Source organism: Choloepus didactylus, chromosome 22 (assembly GCF_015220235.1).
Source record: "Choloepus didactylus isolate mChoDid1 chromosome 22, mChoDid1.pri, whole genome shotgun sequence".
NCBI lineage: Eukaryota > Metazoa > Chordata > Mammalia > Pilosa > Megalonychidae > Choloepus > Choloepus didactylus.
Genome location: NC_051328.1, coordinates 44,225,048 through 44,245,778, shown reverse-complemented (window position 1 = coordinate 44,245,778; position 20,731 = coordinate 44,225,048). Strand labels below are relative to the sequence as shown.

The window sequence follows — 20,731 nt, the reverse complement described above, 5'->3', positions numbered from 1 at the left end:
GCTGTTTCTCCCAGACCATTTCCCTCTGAAAAATTTAATACACATTAAAGTATTTTTAAAAATCAGGTCTTCACGCTAAGCTTTTTTGATTTTGAAAAATCATCTTTTTCAAAGTCATTATTTCAGTTAAAAGCTGTATATCCGTCTGTACCAGAACCCATGGCCAGCGGACTGCGGTGGGTGGCCTGGGAGTCAGGTCACAGCTCAGACCCCCACCCCACCCCGCCAGCACCCCAGAGGCTGGTGCTCATGACCCCAGTGGGCGAATCCTGGGGCTGCACCGCCCAGTTGTCACCCACACTGGCCTCACCTCTCAGAAGATGCCTGCCCTGCCCACAGTCTGTCAGCTCATGGAGCTAAGGACACACTGCCCCGGCCAGGCCCTGGCCTTGGACAGGCCACGGTGGTTTCTCCAGTGGCCCCTGGAGGAGAGCTGGCAGCCCGAGACTGCCCGGCCAGGTGGAGAGCCTGCCCGGGCCCCGCCTCCCCGGCACCTGTCCCTGCTCTGCTGGTCCTGTCATCACTGCAGCAGGTCACAGGCGGCAGAGTTGGGCCCTTTTGGGCAACTTTGCACTTCTCTCTCGTGCAATGTGGCATCTCCAGGGTGAGCCTCAGAAGCCAACCTTTTTCCAAGTTCCAGGTGCTCACAGCCGAGCTCCAGACGTGATGGGGGCCGAGAGGTTTCGCCGTGGCCTTCTGTCCCTCACGCCTGCACAGCCGCCACCGCCAAAGGGGTCTGCGCTGGAGGGGCCCCTGCAGCGGAATAAGGACAGCTACTCCATGCAGCGCTCCTTTATTCTCTGGCCTCTGTGTTATATGCGTCTGCGGTGCTGGGGTTCCTGTGTCGGCAGTAGGGGCCCCAGTCAGCGTGCTCGCGGATGGTTCTCTGTTCCATTTCCAGGGAACTTTGGCTGGCTAGCGTCTCCGTGGAGGCTCGTGTGATGACGATTTGCGGGATGACAACTTTTTTCTTGCTGGACTTTTCCTTCACAGCATCTGATTTCTCTAGAAGGAGAAAAACATCCGGGCATTTAATAAGTATGTGGACAACCTTGTTCCATAATGCAGAGAATGCCTGGTTGGGGATCAGAATAAAGAATTAAATGCTGGTTAGCAGGGAAGGGGACAGGGCGGGCCGAAAGCAGCGAGTGTGCAGGCTGAATGGGCCACAACGCCGTGACGGGGGCCTGAATCCTACACACGCTCTTTCTGGGAGGAAAATGGGAGAGGCCTCTCCACCGGTCACCATGGAGATGAACGAGGGCAGGCCAGTGCTGCCAGGGGCACAGGTTCAGACCGTCAGTGGTCGGAGTGCTCGGGAAACAGGCCTTCCTCATCTCGGCCACAACCTGTGCCCTTCAGCTTCTTCAGTTTACAGGGAATGAACAGGACTTGTAAACACACCAAGCACCGCTGCTGTTACAAAGCACAGGAGCAAAGGCGCACTGCGCTGCGGCCTGTCCCCGGACCTGCTCCCCCAGGGCTGACCACCCTGGGAAGTCGGGGTGCATCCTCCAGGCCTCTGCTGACCCGCAAATAGGCCTCCCTGTGTGCACAGCTGTGTGTGTGCATCGCCACATGTTCTCCATAAGAATGTGGTCTCACCTGTCAGGTCGTTCTGCCACTTACTCCTCCTCAGCGCCCCACGAGCCTGCGAACAGGGTGGGGCGAGTGCTTGGCGGGGACAGCGGGGGCTTTCATGGCGGGCCCTGGGTGGCATCATTCACCCAGGAGCCTCTGAAGTAGGTCCTCGAATGCCCTGTGTTTTACAGACAAAGAGACCGAGGCACGGAGAGCCACCTGCTCATGGTTGCTTTCCCCCTACGGAAGGCAGCTCTGCATTCGTGGCCTTGTGTCAGTAGCCAAAGGCCTGCACTGGGTGCATCCCTTCTTTTTATTTTTATTGTTAATCCAGCAAATCGCTGCGTTTAGTTGTATTTTACACTTAGGTTCTAAGTTGAGTAGTTCATTTTTTCACACAGATTTATAAAAGCTGTTTGTATATTAAGAACAAATATCTGTTAAAGGGTATGAGGATTTTTAATTTAAATGTAATTCATATTGATTTAAAAATTGCATATGACATGATTTTTACCTTCCAAGGCATTTTATATGCCTCTGCACACACAGACTTTTTTAAATCAACTTTATTGAGCTATAACTTACACACAATGAAAAGCACAGATGTTCACGGTCGGAGCCTGTCACGTCCCTGTAACCGCGCTCCAGGAAAGACAGAACTTCCCGTCACCCCTCAGGACAGCCGCCCTCCCAGGGCCACCGCGCTGACCTGCGTCGCCGCTGCTGGTTTCACCTACTCTACAAACTCACTAAAACGAATCACACCACATGCACTCTTGTGAGTCTGGATTTTAACTAACATCCTTTAATCAAGTTAAGCACATTTTCTTATTTCCTAGTTTTCTAAAAATTTGTTATGAGTGCTGAATTTTATATGCCGCCCACCCCCCACCAGCCTAGGTTGTCAATGCCGCTTTTCTCCTTTAATGTGTTAATGTTATAAATTTCATTAACAGGTTTTCTAATGTTAAGTCATCCTTACATCTTAGTTGGTCGCGGTATTTTCTGCTTTGAATGAATGCTAGTGTTTTGCCTAATATTTGTACCTCCACCACCTTGAGGGGGATGTGCCCTGTGAGCGCCCTTCCCACGCTGTCCTGCCCGTCGGGGCCCCAGGTCCCAAAGCCCTCGCAGAACGACTTAGGGTCCTCTTGCTTTTTTATTTGCTATAACGTTTTGTGTAAGATTGGAATTATTGAGTCCTCATTTATTTGGTAGAACTTGCCCATCTGGGGTTTGGTTTTGGGTTTGGGGATTTTAATTTAGTTTTGGTGGAAGTAGATTTATAACTACTAAAGTTTTAGGTTATTATAATCTAGTCAGGTTTCTTGTAGTTTTAGAATCTCAATTTTTCTATTTTATATCCCTTTTTCATTTCGAATACATTTTTGTACTTCCCTTTTCTCCTCTATCAGTCTTGACAAACTTAGTCTTTTCAACTTAGCACATTTGTTTTATTTGAGCTAATTATATCTGTATTCTATTTTTTCATTAATGTCTGCTCTTAATATTTTTTAAAATGCAATTTTATTGCGATATATTCACAACCATACAAACCATCCGAAGTATACAATCAGCGGCTCACAGTATCATCACATAATTGTGCCCACATCCCCATGATCAATTTTAGAACATTTTCATTACTCCAAAAAGAAATGAAAATAAGAAATAAAACCCCAATCCTCCCATACGCCCTTTCCCCCCTATTTTGACCCATAACATTGGTGTGGTACATTTGTTACTGTTGATGAAAGAGTATTAACTATTACTGTGAGCCGTAGTCCATAGTTTGCAATAGGTTGGTTTTCCCCATCTAGCCCTCTCGTCTTAACTCCTTGTAATAGGGCACATTTGCTTACACACATACGTCTTTATGCACTTGGGACCAACCAGGTAAGGCCGAGTCGTCCCCCCGATGTGGCTCTGGTGTGCCCTGATGTCAGCACGCAGAGACCCTCACCCCTCAGCGGGACCCTATGACCATGACAGGAGGCACCACCAGTTCCTTTTGATAAATGTAATTTAGGGTATTTCCAGTTTTTACCTTTTTCAAATAATGCTGCAGTGAACATTCCTGCATGTCTGTTCTGCACATTTGTGAGGGTTTATCTACAGGGTCCGTTACTGGAAGTAGATTTGCTAGGTCAAGGTTATACCCTTTTCAGATTTTGATAAATATTGTCAAATTGTTTTCCATTAAGATTATATCAAGTTTTATTTCCACCAAGGCACTATAAGCCCCTCATTTCCCCACACCCTCCCCCTGGTTCCTGTCAATTCTCCAAATCTCTGCCCACGTTAGAGTGAAAATCGCTGCAGGACGTGGCGTGGTGTGCTGGGGCCGGATTTTCCTCGTGCTTCTGCTTCCACTTTTGGTTTTTAGGAGCTCTTGATATAGTTGGGAAAGTAACCATCTGTACTTTGCAATGCAAATGGGTCCCCCAATCCACTTTGCAGCAAAGAGAAAGTGAGTTTCCTTAGTCCTTTCCTTCACAGCTTTTGGCATTTGTCGGGCTGGGAAAGGCGTTCCCTGTTCCAGACTTACAAACATACAAACCCGTTTTCATTTTGTACTATTGTAGTTGTATTTTCTATGTTTGAAACTCTAATCGATATAGAAATTTCTGACTAATGACTGAGGAAAGAATATTAAGCTTTTTGTTTTCCAAATTGTCTAGTATTTGTCCTCCCGCCGACTGGTGGGTCCCGTCCTTCCTCTGGCCTTGACCGGACCCTCGCCCAGGCCGAGCCCCGGGTGGGGCAGCCTCGCTGCTTCAGGCTTCACCACTCTGATCACCCCACTGCCTGCAACACTCTTTGATGCCTGGGACCAAATCCCCCTCTGACTGCTTTCCAAGACTGTCCTATGCTATTCTTACATTTCATTCTTCTATGTGAACATTAGTGTTTTCATTAGGGTCACACTGATTTTACGGATTCATTAAGGGAAATTTAATATCCTTACATTATCAAGTCTTTCCATTCCAAAACAAGACTTCTTTTATGTTATGTCCCCCAGAAAAAGCCATTTCTTTAATGCAATCTTGTGGAGGCAGACATATTAGTGTTGATTAGGTTGGAACCTATTGATTGTTTCCATGGAGATGTGACTCAATCAGCTGTGGGCAAGAACTTTGACTGGATAATTTCCATGGAGGTGTTACCCCACCCATTCAGGGTGGGTCTGAATTAAATCACTGGAGACATATAAAGAGTTCACAGACAGAAGGAGTTCAGAGCAGCTGTGAGTGACATTTTGGAGGAGCTGCAGCTAAGAGACACATTTTGAAGATAGCCATTAGAAGCTGACACTGATATTTTGGAGAAAGCCATTTTGAAACCAGAACCCTGGAGCAGACACCAGCCACATGCCTTCCCGGCTAACAGAGGTTTTCTGGACACCATTGGCCAACCTCCAGTGAAAGTACCCGATTGTCGATGCCTTACCTTGGACAGTTTATGGCCTCAAGACTGTAATTGTGTAACCAAATAAACCCCCTTTATAAAAGCCAATCCATTTCTGGTGTTTTGCATAACGGCAGCATTAGCAAACCAGAACATGGACCCCAACCTGTTTTTCATACACACCCACCACCCACCCCACCCTGGACCACCGACTGTTTCCCGAAGCAGCTCCCTCCCTGACCAGCTTGCAAACATTTCCATTTCTCTTTTCCCCATCTCCGAAATCCCCACCCACACACCCCAGAGATAAGTCCCTGCTTTTAACAGCTCCAGTCAGACCAGCCTTAACTGGCTTTAACTGCCAAGACATGCACAATCAAAAAGAAGGCTAACCTAGAAGAAAACTTTGCCTAATTATACCAGCAAAAATGACACTCACTGAACTGTAACCCAGATGCCTTGATTTGCTGATGCTGGGTTTTGCAACTGCTCCCTGTAACTGGACAATAATAAGACAACCCATGATTGAACCTTCTCGTATCCCCTTATCTTGTTTTGCAACCCCGAGGTCGAGTGTCCTCGCTCATAGCCCCCTGGGGTCGGGTCCCCTTGCTCGTGGCCCCCTTAATGACTATTAATAGAGTAGAGTCAGCCCAGACTGAACCTCTTGCCTCCCCAGCCAGCTGGGCTTCTTCACAGCCTCCGAGCTCCAGCACCTGTGACGGCCCAGCCTCACCTGCACAGCCTTCGTGAGTTTCCAGAGATTCAGGGCAGGGGACCTCGACTGCACCTCTCAGTACAAGGAGGGGGAAGATTGTGCTCTAGACGAGTGTGTAGCTGGGGGTCTCTGGAAAACACCATCAGCCTCATCCCATCCTCCTGTCCTGTGAGACGAGGCCCAGATGCCATTCTCATCCATCCGTCCATCCATTCTTCCAACCATCCATCCTTCATTCCCTAATATTTCAGTGTGTGAAAGACAAGGATCTTGTATATATTCCAGGGCTTTTAGAGGCAGAATTCATGGACAATAGAATGCACTGTTCCTAAGAGCGGCCAGCTGTGTTTTGACAATGGTGCTCACCTGTGCACCCACTGGATGCTGCAGGACTTCCCGTCGAGCCGCGCGGGGGCCCCTTTCCCATCAGCAACTCCCTCCCCACCCCAGCAATTGCACTCCGATTTCTAAAACCATAGTAAAACCTACGTTCGCTAATTTTATAATACATGAGAACTTTTTACTCATTGGAATTCTCCATTTCGGTACATGCTAAACTATAGCCTTTTATGGAGCTAGGATAATTTAAAGATACTTTGACATCCAGAAGTTTTTCCAAATCTAATTGATAAAGTCCTCAGCCTGATGTGTTAAAAAAAAAAACAACCCGAATTTGGAGGTGGCTCTCCTTCCACACAGAGTGCCTATGTCTGTGCTGCTGCTCCCACCCCACACTCTACAAGGCCATGCATAACCAGTTAATTGCATCATTCAGGGGATTAACTGGCTCTTGTTTAATAGCTTTTTTTGAGGTTTAATTTATACACTTTGAAATTCACCCATTTAAAGTGAACAATTCATTGATTTTTAGTGAACTTTCAGAGTTGTGCAACCATCATCACAATCCAGTTTTAAGAACATTTCCATCACCCCAAAAGAACCCCTCGTGCCCATTTGTGGGCAACCCTCACTCCCACCCTTATGCCAGGCAACCACCCATCTGCTTTGTCTCTCTGTAAATTCTTGGAATCGCATGTGGCCTTTGGCCTCAGGCTCCTATGACCGGCGTGTGCCAGTGCTCTAGCTGGGCATGCTCCGGTGTGTGCAGAAACCATCTTTGCCACCTTCTTTCTTGAAACTCCTCCTCCCTGTGCCTCCAGCCAGCCCCCTGCCACCGGCCCCCATCGCTACCCTCCGAGAGCCAGCCCCAAGCCCCCGCCTCCCTCAGCCCCTGGCGGGTTTGCAAAGCTGAGTCCATCATGGAGATAGGGGGCAGTTTGGGGCACGGGCAGGCCAAGCCCCCTGGGAAAGGCTCTCCCTCTAATCGGCAGCAAGGAGGCCCCTCATGGGCGGGACGCAGGCCTGCCTGCGTGGGTGCCCGGCTCTGCGCCCGCTCCCTGGGACCACGACCGCAGGGCAGAAGCTCGCAGGTGCCGACACATCAGCCCGTCGGTGACCAAGCTGTGCTTGGTGAGCTCTTCGGTAACTGCGGCCAGAAGCAGCCTGAGGGGCACGTGCATTTCCCAAAGCTCCTCCCTGGGCCTCTCCTCGGCCTCCCGCAGCCTCCCACCCTCAAGTCCGGCTGCCCCCGAGCCTGAGCCCGAGCCCCACATTTCACAACTGCGCCCCGTGCCTGCAGGCGCCTTGGCCCTCCGCGGGCTCCGCCCGGACCCAGCCTCCTGGCTCACTGCTGGCTCCACCCCCCGGATCCTTCTGGAATTCCTCGCACACCCCCACGGCCTCTGCCAGTTCCTCCGCGATGACAGCAATGGCTGCAGCCAGAACCATCTTTCCAAGGCCCGACCCCACCGCGGCTCCCCTGCCGTAAACATTTCACAGTCCCCGCTCCACCACCCACACGGTGAAACCCATCCGTCCGGCTTCCTCCTGCCACACCGGGCTGCTACCAAGAGCATAAATTTGCCCAACTGGTTCAACCCTCGCTACGCCCGCCTCTTCCGCACAGTTCTCCAGCCTGGAGCACCCCCCGAGGTTTCGTTCCCATTTGTGGGGTGCTGGAGGAACCCCAGTGCTACCCGAAGACAGCCGGCCCTCCAGGACAGCAGCGGTGGGCCGCTGACTCGCTCGTAGCCCGTGGGAACTTGCCTCAACTTTTGTTGAACTTTGATTTTCCACTGCAATTCTGGATGTTCGTCTCCTACATAAAGGTAAATGTTCACCCTAGAACGAGCCTCCTCCACCTCCAGGCCAGCCCCTGCTGCCAGCACCCGCACTCGCCTCGCGGGCCCCTGCGGCGCCTACCTTCTGAGGAGGAGGAAGGCCTTTGCGGCGCGGCCGCCCCTGTCCCCCGCCGGTGGCTCCCCGAGTGCGGCTGCGGGGCGTCCCGGGGCTGCCTCTCCATCAGCTGCACCCTGGACTTCGGGGCCGAGTGGGCGGCCCCCCCTGCTGGGCTCGGTCCTCGGCTCTTCACCTGCAAAGGACGGACATCGCTGAGCCCAGGCGACGGGCCCGGCACGACCCGGGCTGGAGAGACGTTCCGCGTCCGTAACCCCCGGGACGCTTCCCAGGGACGTTTGCAGGAAAGAAGAAGTCGTCAGCCCCGCGAGGACTGCCGCGCAGGCCGCCTCGCACGCGCATCCGAGCGCCCGCAGCCCCCAGCACCTCCCGGCGCGCCGGGCCTTTACCTTTGCTGGGTTTGGGTTTGCTTTTGGACAGTCCCATAGGTGAGCCCGCGCCCCCGCATCTGCGCTCCCCGCCGGCGCCGGGCGCGGGTGACTCACAAAAGGGGACCCTCGCCCCGCGGCGGCCGGCGGTTACCACGGCAACAGCGCGCCCCGCCCACTCCAGGCCGGGCCCCGCCCACCCGCAAGCCCTGCCCCTCGGCGGCCCCGCCCGCTCCAAATCGGACCACGCCCGTCTGCGGGCCCCGCCTACCCCCACGAGCCCCGCCCATCGCCGGGCCCCGCCCCTAGCGCGCCCCCTGGCGGCGCTCGGAAAACAGCTCCTGACAGGGCCGAGCCCGCCGTCCTCTCGCGATAGTAGCCCGCGCGACCGGAAGCGGGGAGGTGATCCCGGAAGTTCCCGCTCGGCGCTGCTGGTGGGTACCGGGGTCGTGGGGAGTTGCAGTTCCAGGTCCCGCCGTCGCCGCCGCCCTCTCTCGGAAACCGCCATGGACGGTAAGAGGCTGCCGCCGCCGTGCGGGGCGGGCCTACTCTCCCACCGGCGCGGGGCATGGAGGCCCTCCCTAGGGCCGCAGGAAGGGCTCGGGCGGCGGGCCCGGACCCTGGTACCAGACCCCGACCCACTGCCGGGACCTCGACTCCCGATGCTGACCTCGGTCTTGGCCCCGGGCTCCGCCTCCACCCCAGGCTTCTTCGGCGTCCGGCCGCTCGCCCGCGAGCTTCGGCGCTGGGGGCGAAAGGCGAGGCCCGCGCCAGCCTTGGGGTCGGGGACGTCAGGTCAGAGGGAGATCGAGGAGGGAGATGGTGGCGTCCCGCCCCTCCCGTTCCCCGGAGGCGCGCGATAGAAAGCGCTCAGTCTGTACCCTCCGAGAGAGGGGCAGGTGGGAAGCAGGTTGAGGGGGGCCTTAACAGGATCCTGGTTGCGAACGTGTGTCCCCTCCACCGGAGGGTTCGTGCTGCCCCGACTGTGCGCGGGGATTTGCAGTGGTGGCAGAAGAGATACCAAAGGACAGGAAGAATCAATTACGAAATAAAGACACCTGTGTTTGCTAAAATGTTTAAGGGCTGGTGTGAGGGAGAGGCTCTGATGCTCTGAGAAATGTGAAAAGACCGAAAACGATGTCATCATCTAGGAAATGTGTAGGGGTGCTCTCCGAACTACCCCAGAGAGATGAACAATATCACCCAACTACTCCCGCTTCAAAACCAGTGTTTGGTTTTGCTCCATAGTTCACCCGGCTCTTATGAAGAAACTTTTCTTTAACCTACACCAGTTTTCTCCAGGGTTAACTGTTGCTGTGTCAAACGTTGCTCTTCAGCATTCGTTCCAGCCACTCAGGTCTTAGGTGGGAAAGCTGAGGCCAGGAGGGAGGGTGACTGCCCACAACACACAGTGCCTGCCGCCTGTGAGGCCCGCCCAGTGCTGCACTGAGAGGTGTCCAGAGCTCATCTGAAACCCACTGGGCTGCAGCTGGGAGCCTTGGTTGGCATTAGTAAGGAAAGGTTTTTTTTTCCTCATTATGGGCTAGCATTTTAAACCCCTTCACAAATCAGGTACTCTTGTCATTCTCGAAATTCAGGAATTGAATAAGTTGAGAAAAATTTTCTTGAGTTTTGTTGAGTAGCAAAAATTCAGATGTCAAGAGATTTATCCAGAAATGTATTTGGGTCTCCAGTTCCTGAACTTGGCTGAGGAGGCACCTGAGCCTCACCTGAAGGTTCAGAAATGGCAGCTTATACCATGGAGGGCGTGTCCTCTGAACCAGCTCTTTGACAACCGGAGTCATTGCTCTGGTGTTTTCATCCATTTACCTTTGGGAGGAAGAGTAAAGAGTATATAAAAATAGACTGTCAAGTACTGAACCTTATCGAACAGAAAGAACCCTATGGTTCCTTTAGAGCAGCATTACTTATATAAGCCCTGGATCTTGAGTTCTAACCCATGGCTGGGTGTTCCACCCATCACCCCATTCACCCTCACAGTAATCCTTTGAGGTAGGCTGTGCTGCCCTCGTGCTGGTCAAGGAAACAGAGGCTCAGGGAGGTCCTGATTTGCCTGGAGCCCTGTGGTCAGTGAGGGGCCAGAGCCAGGACTCGGGCACGTGCTCCTGTCACACTCGGCTGCAGTGTGTGCTCAGTTCCAGCTCTTGGTGTTAGGGCGGGTCCTGGCAACATCATCTGCTTGTCAGTGCTGCTCGTCACGTGCCTTCAGCCCTCACACCCTTTCCTCTTTCTTTGCAGATAGCCTGTTCCAGCTGAAGGTAAGTACCAACACCCCCCAACCCTATGCGGGTGGTTAGCAAACTACAACAGAGTTGAGCCCATGCACAGAGTCCCCCAAACACAAAGCTAGGGGACAGACTGTAACTGCTGGGTGACCCCACAAGTGCTTCATTTGGACTATGGACAGCTCAGAAGAGGAGATTACTGAGCCAGCTTCCTGGCTCCATGTTAATTCTTTCTTTGTCTCAGGCTGAGCAGAAGCAGATTAAGCAGTTCAGTTAGGCTCATCCACTACAGAGCAGAAACGTTATCGCTGAGAAACACGACTCAGGTGTTACGTATATCCCTTGATGCCCCACTAAGCATCTGAAACTGTGGCCTCGGATCCTCTAAAATGACCCTTGGAGGAGAGCTTTCTGACCCACTGAGTGTCTGCAGTTTCCTGATTAGTCTAGGACAAGTTCCCCTTCAACCACCCCCCCTGCCCCTGCCCAGTTAATGGTCCATGTTTAGCTTTCTCTAGTTTTATCACTGGTTCATCTAGTTTTGTCCCCAGCTGTGAGAGGCTGCACAGGAGTGACATGTCCCAGAGACTGCACGTGGCTCTGGAGTATTCTCAGTCACAGTGGCTTTGCCCAGCAGAGGAGAAGAGCACAGTGAGGCCATCCTCTGTTCATCCTGCACACACTCGTGCAGAGCTGCTGGGGCAGGGGCACGGGGTAACTCAGGACAGCCCTCCGGGCCGGGTCCTCTTATCCACGGAGGTTAGGCACGGAGGCTGGGTGAGGGAGGTCAGTCCGAGGTGGCTGGACACCAGGGAGGTCTGCTTGTCTGTCTGCCCTAAGCACCACAGAAGGATGGAGGCTTCTTGTGCAAACCCAGGTACTGCAGAAAGGGGTGAAAGTCCCCTCGGCTGCCCCTGCCAATCCTTCCAGACCTTTCTCTGCTGGCAAAAGCCACAGCTGCTGAGAACACTGAGTCGGACATTTCTCTGTTTAGAAAAAACACACACACAAGCTGTGTATGCTGTTCTGAGCTGACCATTTCACGTGTGCCATCGACTTCCCTCCTTGCCCACATAAAGACCTTATTTACTTTTTGTAGCCCTAGGTGCCTCATTTGCTTGACTTCATGGTGTTGTTTTCTGTACTGTATTTTTCTTTTTTTTTATTGGCTTAAACAATGGGAATTTATTTGCGCACAGTTTTTTTTTTTAATGCAATTCAATTTTATTGAGATATATTCACATAACATACAATCCTTCAAAGTGTGCAATCACTTGATAACAGTATCATCATATAGTTGTGCATTCATCGTCACAATCAATCTTTGAACATTTTCTTCATAAGATAAAATAAAAATTAAGATAAAAAAGAACATCTAAAACAATCCATTCCCCTCCTTCCCCCATTGTTGATTTACGTTTTCTTTTAATTAATTCAGTTTTATTGAGATATATTCACATACCATACAGTCATCCATGGTGTACAGTCAGCTGTTCACAGTACCATTATATAGTTGTGCATTCATCACCCCAATTTTTGACCACTTTCCTTACACCAGAAAGAATCAGAGTAAGAAATAAAAGTATAAAAGAACATCCAAATCATCCCCCCCATCCCACCCTATTTTTCATTCAGTCTTTGTCCCCATTATTCTACTCATTCATCCAAACACTGGATAAAGGGAGCACGATCCACAAGGTTTTCACAATCACACTGTCACTCCTTGTAAGCTATACTGTTATACAATCATCTTCAAGAGTCAAGGCTACTGGTTGGAGTTTGATAATTTCAGGTTTTTACTTGTAGCTATTCCAATACATTAAAACCTAAAAAGTGTTATCTGTATAGTGTGTAAGAGTGTCCACCAGACTTCTTGACTCCATTTGAAATCTCTCAGCCACTGGAGCTTTATTTCATTTCATTTCACATCCCCTTTTGGTCAAGATGTTCTCAATCCCACGATGCCGGGTCCCGATTCAACCCCGGGAGTCATATCCCACGTTGCCAGGGAGATTTACACCCCTGGGAGTCAGGTCCCATTTAGGGGGGAGGGCAGCGAGATCATCCGCCAAGGTGGCTTAGCTAGAGAGAGAGAGAGAGGGCCACATCTGAGCAACAACGAGGCACTCATGGGGAGTCTCTTAGGCACAATTATAAGCATTTCCCTATTATGCTGTGCTCTAAGATTCAATTCTGAGTTTACACACTGTGGTTAGTCCGTGTTGGTGAGGCATTATAGTGTTTGCCTTGGTTTCTGGCGCAGTTCACTAAAAATGCTGTCTATAGGATCCATTCACCTCTTTGCATGTCTCACAGCTTCACTCCTTCTCGTAGTTGCTCAATATTCCATTGTGTGCACACACCACAGTTCACCATTCTGTTCCTCAGTCAGTGTACCCTTAGGCCACCCCCACCCATTGCAGATCATGAATACTGCCTCCGCAAACACCAGTGTGCAAATGTCCATTCATGTCTCTGCTTTCAGATCTTCCAAGTACGTACCCCATAATGAGGTTGCAAGACATTATGGCCCCCACATACTTAGCTTCCTGTGGAACCACCACACTGACCTCCAGAAAGACTACACGATTCTGCCTTCTCATCAACAGTAAATAGGTACATCCCTCTCTCCATGTTTGCTCCAGCACTTTTACCCCTATTTATATTTTTTTTCTACAATTTTGTAGAGATATAATCACGTACCATACAATTATCCACAGTGTACAGTCAGTTGTTCACGGTATCATCATATCATTGTACATTTATCACCACAGTCAGCACTTCAACATATTGATTACTATGAAAAAGTGTTTTTTTCGCGAATAATATAATAAAAAGAAAAATAAAATGTCATACAATACAATGTAATGGTAAGGACAGAAAACAACACCACTACCAAGAATCCCATATCCCTCCCTTATATCCCCCTCTCATACACATTTAACTTTGGTTTATTGCCTTTGTTATATTTAATGGAAGTATATTACGATGTTACTGTTGACCATAGACTCCAGTTTGCTTTGATTATGTTTTTTCCCATATACCATCCCTTTTTCAACACTCTGCATGGTTGACATTCATTTGTTCTCGCACATGTGAGAGCATTTTTATATTTGTACATTTAATAACAGTCATTGGCCACTCTAGTTTTTGCCAAGTTATACAGTCCCTGTCTTCATCATCTATCTTTACCTCTGTTGTCATACTTTCCCCTATCACACCTCTTTCAGCTTTACTCATAGCCACCTTTGTTCAGTGTACTTACAATGTTGTGCTACCTTCACACAGTATTATGCTATCTATTTCTGGATCTTTACAATCAATCCTGCTGAACATTCTGTAGTCCTTCAGCATCAAATTCCCAATCTCTACCCTCTTTCTGTCTCCTGGTAGCCTGTGTTATCAGTTTTTAACTCTCAAAGTTTGCTCATTAATATTAGTTCATATTAGTGAGACCATACAGTATTTATCCTTTTGTTTCTGGCTAACTTCACTGAACATAATGTCTTCAAGGTTCATCCACATTATTATATGTTCCATGTTTTTGTTCTGTCTTACAGCTGCATAATATTCTTTTGTGTATATACCACAGTTTGTTTATCCACTCATCCATTGATGGACATTTGGGCTGTTTACATCTCTTGGCAATTGTGAATAATGCCACGGTTAACATCGGTTTACAAATGTCCATTTGTGTCTTAACTTTCAGTTCCTCTGAAGTATATACCTAGCAATGGAATAGCTGGGTCATATGGCAGATCTGTATTTAGCTTCCTGAGGAACCTCCACACTGTCTTCCCGAGGAGTTACACCACGCTACATTCCCACCAACAATGAATAAGTGTGTCTCTTTCTCCATATCCTCTCCAGCATTTGTCATTTTCTGTTTTTTGGATAATGGCCATTTTGGTAGGTGTGAGATGATATCTCATTGTGGTTTTGATTTGCATTTCCCTAATAGCCAGTGAAGTTGAGCATTTTTTCATATGTTTTTCAGCCATTTGTATTTCCTCTTCAGAAAAGTGTCTGTCCATGTCTTTTGCCGATTTTTTTAATTGGGTTGTTTGCTTTTCTGTTGTTGAGTTGTAGGATAGCTTTATATATTTGGGATATTAAACCCTTATCTGATATGTGGCTTCCAAATATTGTCTTCCATTTTATAGGCTGCCTTTTTACTTTTCTAGCGAGGTTCTTTGATGTACAAAAGTGTTTGATTTTGAGAAGATCCCATTTGTCTGTCTGTTTTTTGGTTGCTTGTGCTTTGGATGTAAGGTCTAGGAAACCACCTCCTATCACAAGATTTTTAAGATATTGCCCCACGTTTTCTTCAACGAGTCTTATGGTCTTGGTGCTTATGTTTAGGTCTTTGATCCATCTAGTGTTCATTTTTGTATAAGGTGTGGGGTAGGAGTCCTCTTTCATTCTTTTGGAAATGGATATCCAGTTCTCCAAACACCATTTATTGAAGAGGCCGCTGTGTCCCAGTTGCTTTGGCTTGACTGCCTTATCAAAGATCAGTTGTCCCAAGATGCAAGAGTCTACTTCTGAACACTCAATTCAATTCCATTGGTCGGTATCTTTGTTCTGTACTGTGATTTTAATTTTTTTTGTACTTAGAGCTTTTCTTCCGATTTCTGGATTTTGAGTTGTTTGTGAGAAAAGCTATCTCCACCCAAGGTTATAACAATATAATTGCCGTTCTAGAACATGTGTAGTTTTACGTTGAGACTTTCTGTCTGGACTTTGTTTGAGTTGGGGCACAGCCTCTGTTTCCCCCAGGGTGGTGGGTTCCTGCAGGGGCCTCTTGGGTGCCCAGTGCGGCCAGGCGCCAGAGTGGAGAGCAGCGGGGCCAGGGCTCTGCCTACGGGAGGCTGCTCAGCCTGAAGAACTCTCCCAGGCTCCGGCACCTTCCCTGAGCAGCGGCCTGCTGCAGGCTGTCCTTGGAAGGGCACACGAAGGTGCAGGGGGCTCCAGGAAAGGCACCTGGCAGCACCCCCAGGCAGGAAACTGGTCCCAGATGCGCCTGTGCTCTGGAAGGAGCTGAGGGCTCTGAGGACCTGGTGGTGGAGGTTAGGGTTGCCATTTGGGTGGGAGTGGGAGGCACCCCCAGCTGTGCTTCTTGGGAAAAGAACTTTCCAGCAAGCAGGGCCACTCGTAGGGGACTGTGGAGCCATGATGTGTTTCTGGTGAGCTCCAGGCTGCCCTGTCGGCAGAAACAAGGGCCTCGGATGTGTGGAGAGAAGCAGCTGGCCAGAGGGGGTGGCTGTCTGGCCAGCCGGGGAGAGGGCGCTGGGTGAGGCCTGCATGTCGGCCGTGATGCTTGGGGGCCAGCATTGCCAGGGACGCATTCCCCTCCGTGCTGTGGGAGTGAGGCGTGAGGGGAGCCGTGCACTGCCCAGCCGGGTGCCATGCGGGCAAGGGGCTGTGGGGAGCCTCCCTAGGTCCTCGTCACCCACGAGCCTCATTCCCGGGGAGCAGCTGAACCGGGTTCTCCTGAGTCTTCTCATCAGTTAAAGATACATAAATCCACCATCAGAAACTGAAAGCAGTGTCCCAACCCTTGTGCTCCCGCTGGAGGGGGGTTTGGATCAGGGTGCTCACTGATCAACAGACATTTTAGAAGCCACCTGCCACCCATCCCCCAGACCACCTCGGAGACCCAGGGTGGGTCCTTCTCCCTCTGGACCCCGGTCGCCAAGCCTCTGTACCCCACATGAGCAGCCCGAGGTCCCTGCAGCTACAGTGCACCTCACAGGCAGAGCCCTGGGGAACCAGAGGGAGACGCGTGGCCCGGGGGCGTGGGAGGGCCTCACCCAGCTCTGCCCATCTGTCCGACTCGGGGCGTTTGTTTCTAGTTCACAGCAAAGCAGCTGGAGAAGCTGGCCAAGAAGGCGGAGAAGGACTCCAAGGCAGAGCAAGCCAAAGTGAAGAAGGTGAGGCTGCCACGACCCGGGGGGTGGCCACCGCACCCACTGCCACCCTGCAGCCCTGCCCGGTGCCCTGTCCTGGGTGCTGTCTCAGGGCCGTGCTCTCTCCCCTGCTTCCTGATCTTAGTTGTTGTTTTCTGCCGGGTCTTACTTTATTTTGGTGTCTTCTTTTTCATGAGGCACTTCCTGTATGTCGGCTGACTCTCACCACGGCTTCTGGGTGTCTGAGTCTTGCTTTTGTGCGGGCGCAGGCGGGGCTTGTGGGAGGCACTTGTTCAGCCACCCGGAGCGCCCACGCCTTGGGTTTTCCCGTGAACTGGGTGGGAGATGGGCTCCGGCTCTCCTGCGGTGGCCCCATTGTTTTCAGCCCTTACACCTGTGACCCCCATGCCCGGGTCTCCAGTGCTGGGTGGTACGTGGCAGCTGCTCCGTGTAGTGGGGCTGAGGCTCGCAGGGGCCTTGCTGGGTGCCTAGGGAAGGCCCTGGGAGGTGGCTGCACCTCCTGCCCAGCACCACCCGCCTTCTCTCAGGCTCACCCTAATGCCTCTGGGTCCCTGCTGCCGGCCTCTAGATTACACTTTCTTCTGTTGAGGAGCCCACTGTCCACCCTCCAGAATGGAGCTGGTGCCCCTTGTGGTGTCCTCCAACCTCCCACCCTCCACCCAGTTGGGTTTATGCCTTTGTGTGCCTTTGCTGTTGTTTTTCTGGAGTTCTGAGCTGAGCAGAGACCAGCGGGTGTGTCTGTCCACGTCTGCCTGGGCAGCTTCCTGCTGTCACCACTCCGCGACTGCCCTAGAGGCCAGTGCTTCCCCTTCCCATTCACAGTCCTCAGAGCCCTGTCTCGCCGGTGCAATGGCTCCCGGAGCAACAGATCTTACGGCTGCTCACCGAGGCGAGTCAGCCCCACAACTGGCTTCTTTCTGGCCCCGTGGCTGAGATGCCTTTGGAGCCTCCGAAGGTCCCACACTCTGTGGAGTGGTGGTGTCACCAGGCCTGGGGAGGGCTGAGGACGAGCCGCGACCATGGGGTCCTTTGAGCCTCCTCTGCAGGCCAGTCAGGGCAGCGCCTCAGCGCTGGGAGGCCCTTCCTGAGCAGGCCGGGCCTGGGCCTCCGTGGTGGTGCGGCACCCACAGGCTGTCCCTCCGACATCAGGGCCCGTCCCACGTGGCAGCCAGCTGCCCACCTCCTCCCAGCCCTGCCTCCCCTGGATTCCAGGCCCTTCAGCAGAAGAATGTGGAGTGTGCACGTGTGTACGCAGAGAACGCCATCCGCAAGAAGAATGAGGGGGTGAACTGGCTCCGGATGGCATCCCGTGTGGATGCTGTGGCCTCCAAGGTCCAAACGGCCGTGACCATGAAGGGGGTGAGTGGCTCAGGGTCCTGGGTGCAGGCGCAGGGCCTGGCAACAGAATCGAGATAGCTCGAGGGAAGTCTGCACGGCGCTGGGCGTGGGCCACGTGCCCCAGGGGACCTCTTGGCAGGCCCACAGCCTCGGGCCACAGGGGTCAGCATGACAGACCTTTGGTGTCTGACAGGGGTTTTCTCCACCCAGGAAGGGGGTGCCAACAGGAAAAACTAGCAGCAGGACCCTGAGGCCCAGCTGACCTGGAGGGGGTGACAGGCTGTGCTTAGCCCGTGTTGCACGGGTCTGCGGGTCTGCATCGGGGTCAGTTGGGGAGGTGGGCCAGTGCCACCATCAGAGAAACCCCCAGCTGCCGGGTTGGGGAGCTCAGAGGCTATCCCTGGCACGTGTGCGTGGCCCCACCCTCACCCCACCACTTCTCTGCCAGGTGACCAAGAACATGGCACAGGTGGCCAAGGCCCTGGACAAGGCTCTCAGCTCCATGGACCTGCAGAAAGTCTCCGCAGTGATGGACAAGTTCGAGCAGCAGGTTCAGAACCTGGACGTGCACACGTCGGTACGCACCGCCCGGCCCTGGGCCTGCAGTCGGGCGGGAGAGGGGCCCAGTGCACTGCAGGCTATGCTTGGCAGTGGGCCCTGGGCGGCCAGGCGTCTCTGGCTCGTGCAGCTCCTCCCAGGCTCATGCTGGTGTAGGAAGGAGGCAGCGTGAGGCAAGAGGACAGGCTGGAGCTGGAGCCCACCCCAACTGAGGGCAGGGAGGACAGGTGTCCTAGACAGCAGTGAGGAGGGGCCCGTGGGCTCCTGTGGGCACGGCTGCTCTGCACCCCTGCCTGCCTCGCGCACAGTGCCCCCACCCCATAGGTGATGGAGGACTCCATGGGCTCGGCCACCACCCTGACCACGCCGCAGGAGCAGGTGGACAGCCTCATTGTGCAGATCGCCGAGGAGAACGGCCTGGAGGTCCTGGACCAGCTCAGCCAGCTGCCTGAGGGCGCATCTGCCGTGGGCGAGAGCTCCACGCGCAGCCAGGAAGACCAGCTGTCGCGGAGGTACCCCCACCCGGGCCAGGACAGTGCCTGGGGGGGCTGCCATGGTTGTGGGGGAGGAGGGTGCAGAGGATCAGAGGTCAGAGGCCGCTGGAGAGCTGCGGCAGGATGGCTTTGGCCCCGAGTTGCGGTGGCTTTTCTCGGGTTCGTTCCCTGATGCAGGAGCTGCGCCCGCTGCGCCCCCTCCCTCACGGCTCTCTCTGTTTTCCAGGTTGGCAGCCTTGAGGAACTAGCTGGGCCCACTGCGTGCCGGGAGGGGCCAAGGAGGATGGTGCGCGCCCCTGCATCCTGCCTTTCTGGTGGTGCAGAGCTGCAGCCTCGGCTCCTTTCGGCCTCCCCCTGCCGGGCTTGGGCAGGCCCGGAGTGACCCGTTTCCTCTTAGCTTGGGTGGTGTGTCTGCGTGCGGTTGTCCCCGGACCACCTCGGGACCCGCCTGGACGTTGGGCCCGCTCTGCCCGGGACCTTTCAGTGCTTGGGGCAGACAGATGGCCCCAGGAGCGTCCGCGCTGCCAACCGTGGCTGGAGGACAACCTCGTGCGCCTTATTACAGATGTCCCCAAGTGCCACCCAAACCCTCCTGGTGGCCTCAGGAGAGCCATGAGCTGCTCCCCTTCCCCACTGTTCCAGGCCTGGGGTCTCGGTCACACAAGAGGGGGCACCTGTCCCAACTCTGCTGCTGCCTCTGGAGTCCCTCAGGCCCCCACAGGGAGCAGGCTCGGTGTCCTCGTTCTCCAGCAGCAGGTCCAGGGCACCCCCACCCCCCGATACTGTAAATAGGGGTCTGTGTGTCCCCACCCCCCACACACACTGCCCCTGGAAGCCCCGGAGAGGGGCCCCGGCCATGTGGGGCCCTTTGGGGAAACGTCTTGCTGTGGCTCAGAGGCTGAGGACAGGCCCGTCAGGGAGCCATGTGGCCAGCTGGGGCAGACACCATGGGCTACCGTTTCTTCTGTTTCCTGAAGTTTACTTCATTTTCTTGAAGCTTCCAGGGTTTTGTTTGTTTTGCCAAAACAGAGCAGGTGGGGGGCCTTGGGCCACTGCATCCCTCCCTGGGAGCTGGTGAGGGCTGCTCGATGCTCCTTGAGCAGGGCCCAGCTCCATCCACACTTTCCCAGAGGCCTCCTGCTGTCCGTCTGTCCTGCACGACAGTGGACCACAGATGGCCTTGACTGCTCCTGTGTAGAAGTGCTGGAGCCCATACCTTGGCCTGCTGCGCTTGATTCTTTTCTGGACTCGGGAGCTCCTGGGTGTTCATGCAGAATGGGGGGTGTGAGGTGGGTGTGCCCACATGGGTAAGGCGTTTTGCTGTGCCGGCCTCCTGACTGCCCTGGCCACAGTCTTCCCTGAAGACAGTCTGCGAGCTGGGGTGCAGGGGCCTGAGGCCCACCCCCACCCCCAGTGGGCTCGGGTCCCTGCAGGGCCTGGCCTGCGAGAAGGGGCTGTGGGGCCGCGCCCACCCCGGGCTGACGGGGCGTGTTGGTGTTTCCGTTTTGGTTCATTAAAGGGAATGGGCTTGTTGGCCCTTCTCAGTGTTTTTAATCAGTGCTGTTAATTCCCTAAGATGCTACTGTAAGTAAATAGTCGATCCTTGGAAACCTTAAAGCTTTGCTTCACTGGCCTTGGATGGGGGTGAGGAGCCGGAGGTGGGACCTGGACAAGGAGGTGACACGAGGAGTCCTGGGCTGGCCAAGGGCAGGGGCAGGGGCGGGAAATACAGACTCAGGCCCTGAACCTGTGGAATCAGAATCTGCTTTTTTTTAAAAAAAGTAACTTTCTACTTTGAAGTAATTTTTAGCTGATAAAAGAGTTGCCAAGCACAGAG

At 53.0% G+C, this 20,731-nt stretch overlaps 2 protein-coding genes across 2 annotated transcripts; one reads left to right on the top strand and one right to left on the bottom strand.

The window, feature by feature from the left end:
- Positions 1-39: 39 nt before the first annotated feature.
- SPATA33 (spermatogenesis associated 33) lies at positions 40-8,475 on the bottom strand. The gene is made up of 3 exons (XM_037816131.1): positions 8,350-8,475; positions 7,967-8,135; positions 40-1,005 (listed from the first exon to the last, which is right to left on the bottom strand). The coding sequence occupies exons 2-3, from the start codon at positions 8,064-8,066 to the stop codon at positions 794-796; spliced, it is 312 nt and encodes a 103-aa protein (XP_037672059.1). The 5' UTR covers positions 8,067-8,135; positions 8,350-8,475; the 3' UTR covers positions 40-793.
- Positions 8,476-8,719: 244 nt separating this feature from the next.
- Positions 8,720-20,511, top strand: CHMP1A (charged multivesicular body protein 1A). The gene is made up of 7 exons (XM_037816389.1): positions 8,720-8,841; positions 10,588-10,607; positions 16,430-16,507; positions 17,717-17,863; positions 18,291-18,419; positions 18,725-18,912; positions 19,121-20,511. Exons 1-7 carry the CDS (start codon positions 8,835-8,837, stop codon positions 19,140-19,142), a joined length of 591 nt encoding a protein of 196 aa, XP_037672317.1. The 5' UTR covers positions 8,720-8,834; the 3' UTR covers positions 19,143-20,511.
- The last annotated feature ends 220 nt before the right edge of the window (positions 20,512-20,731 follow it).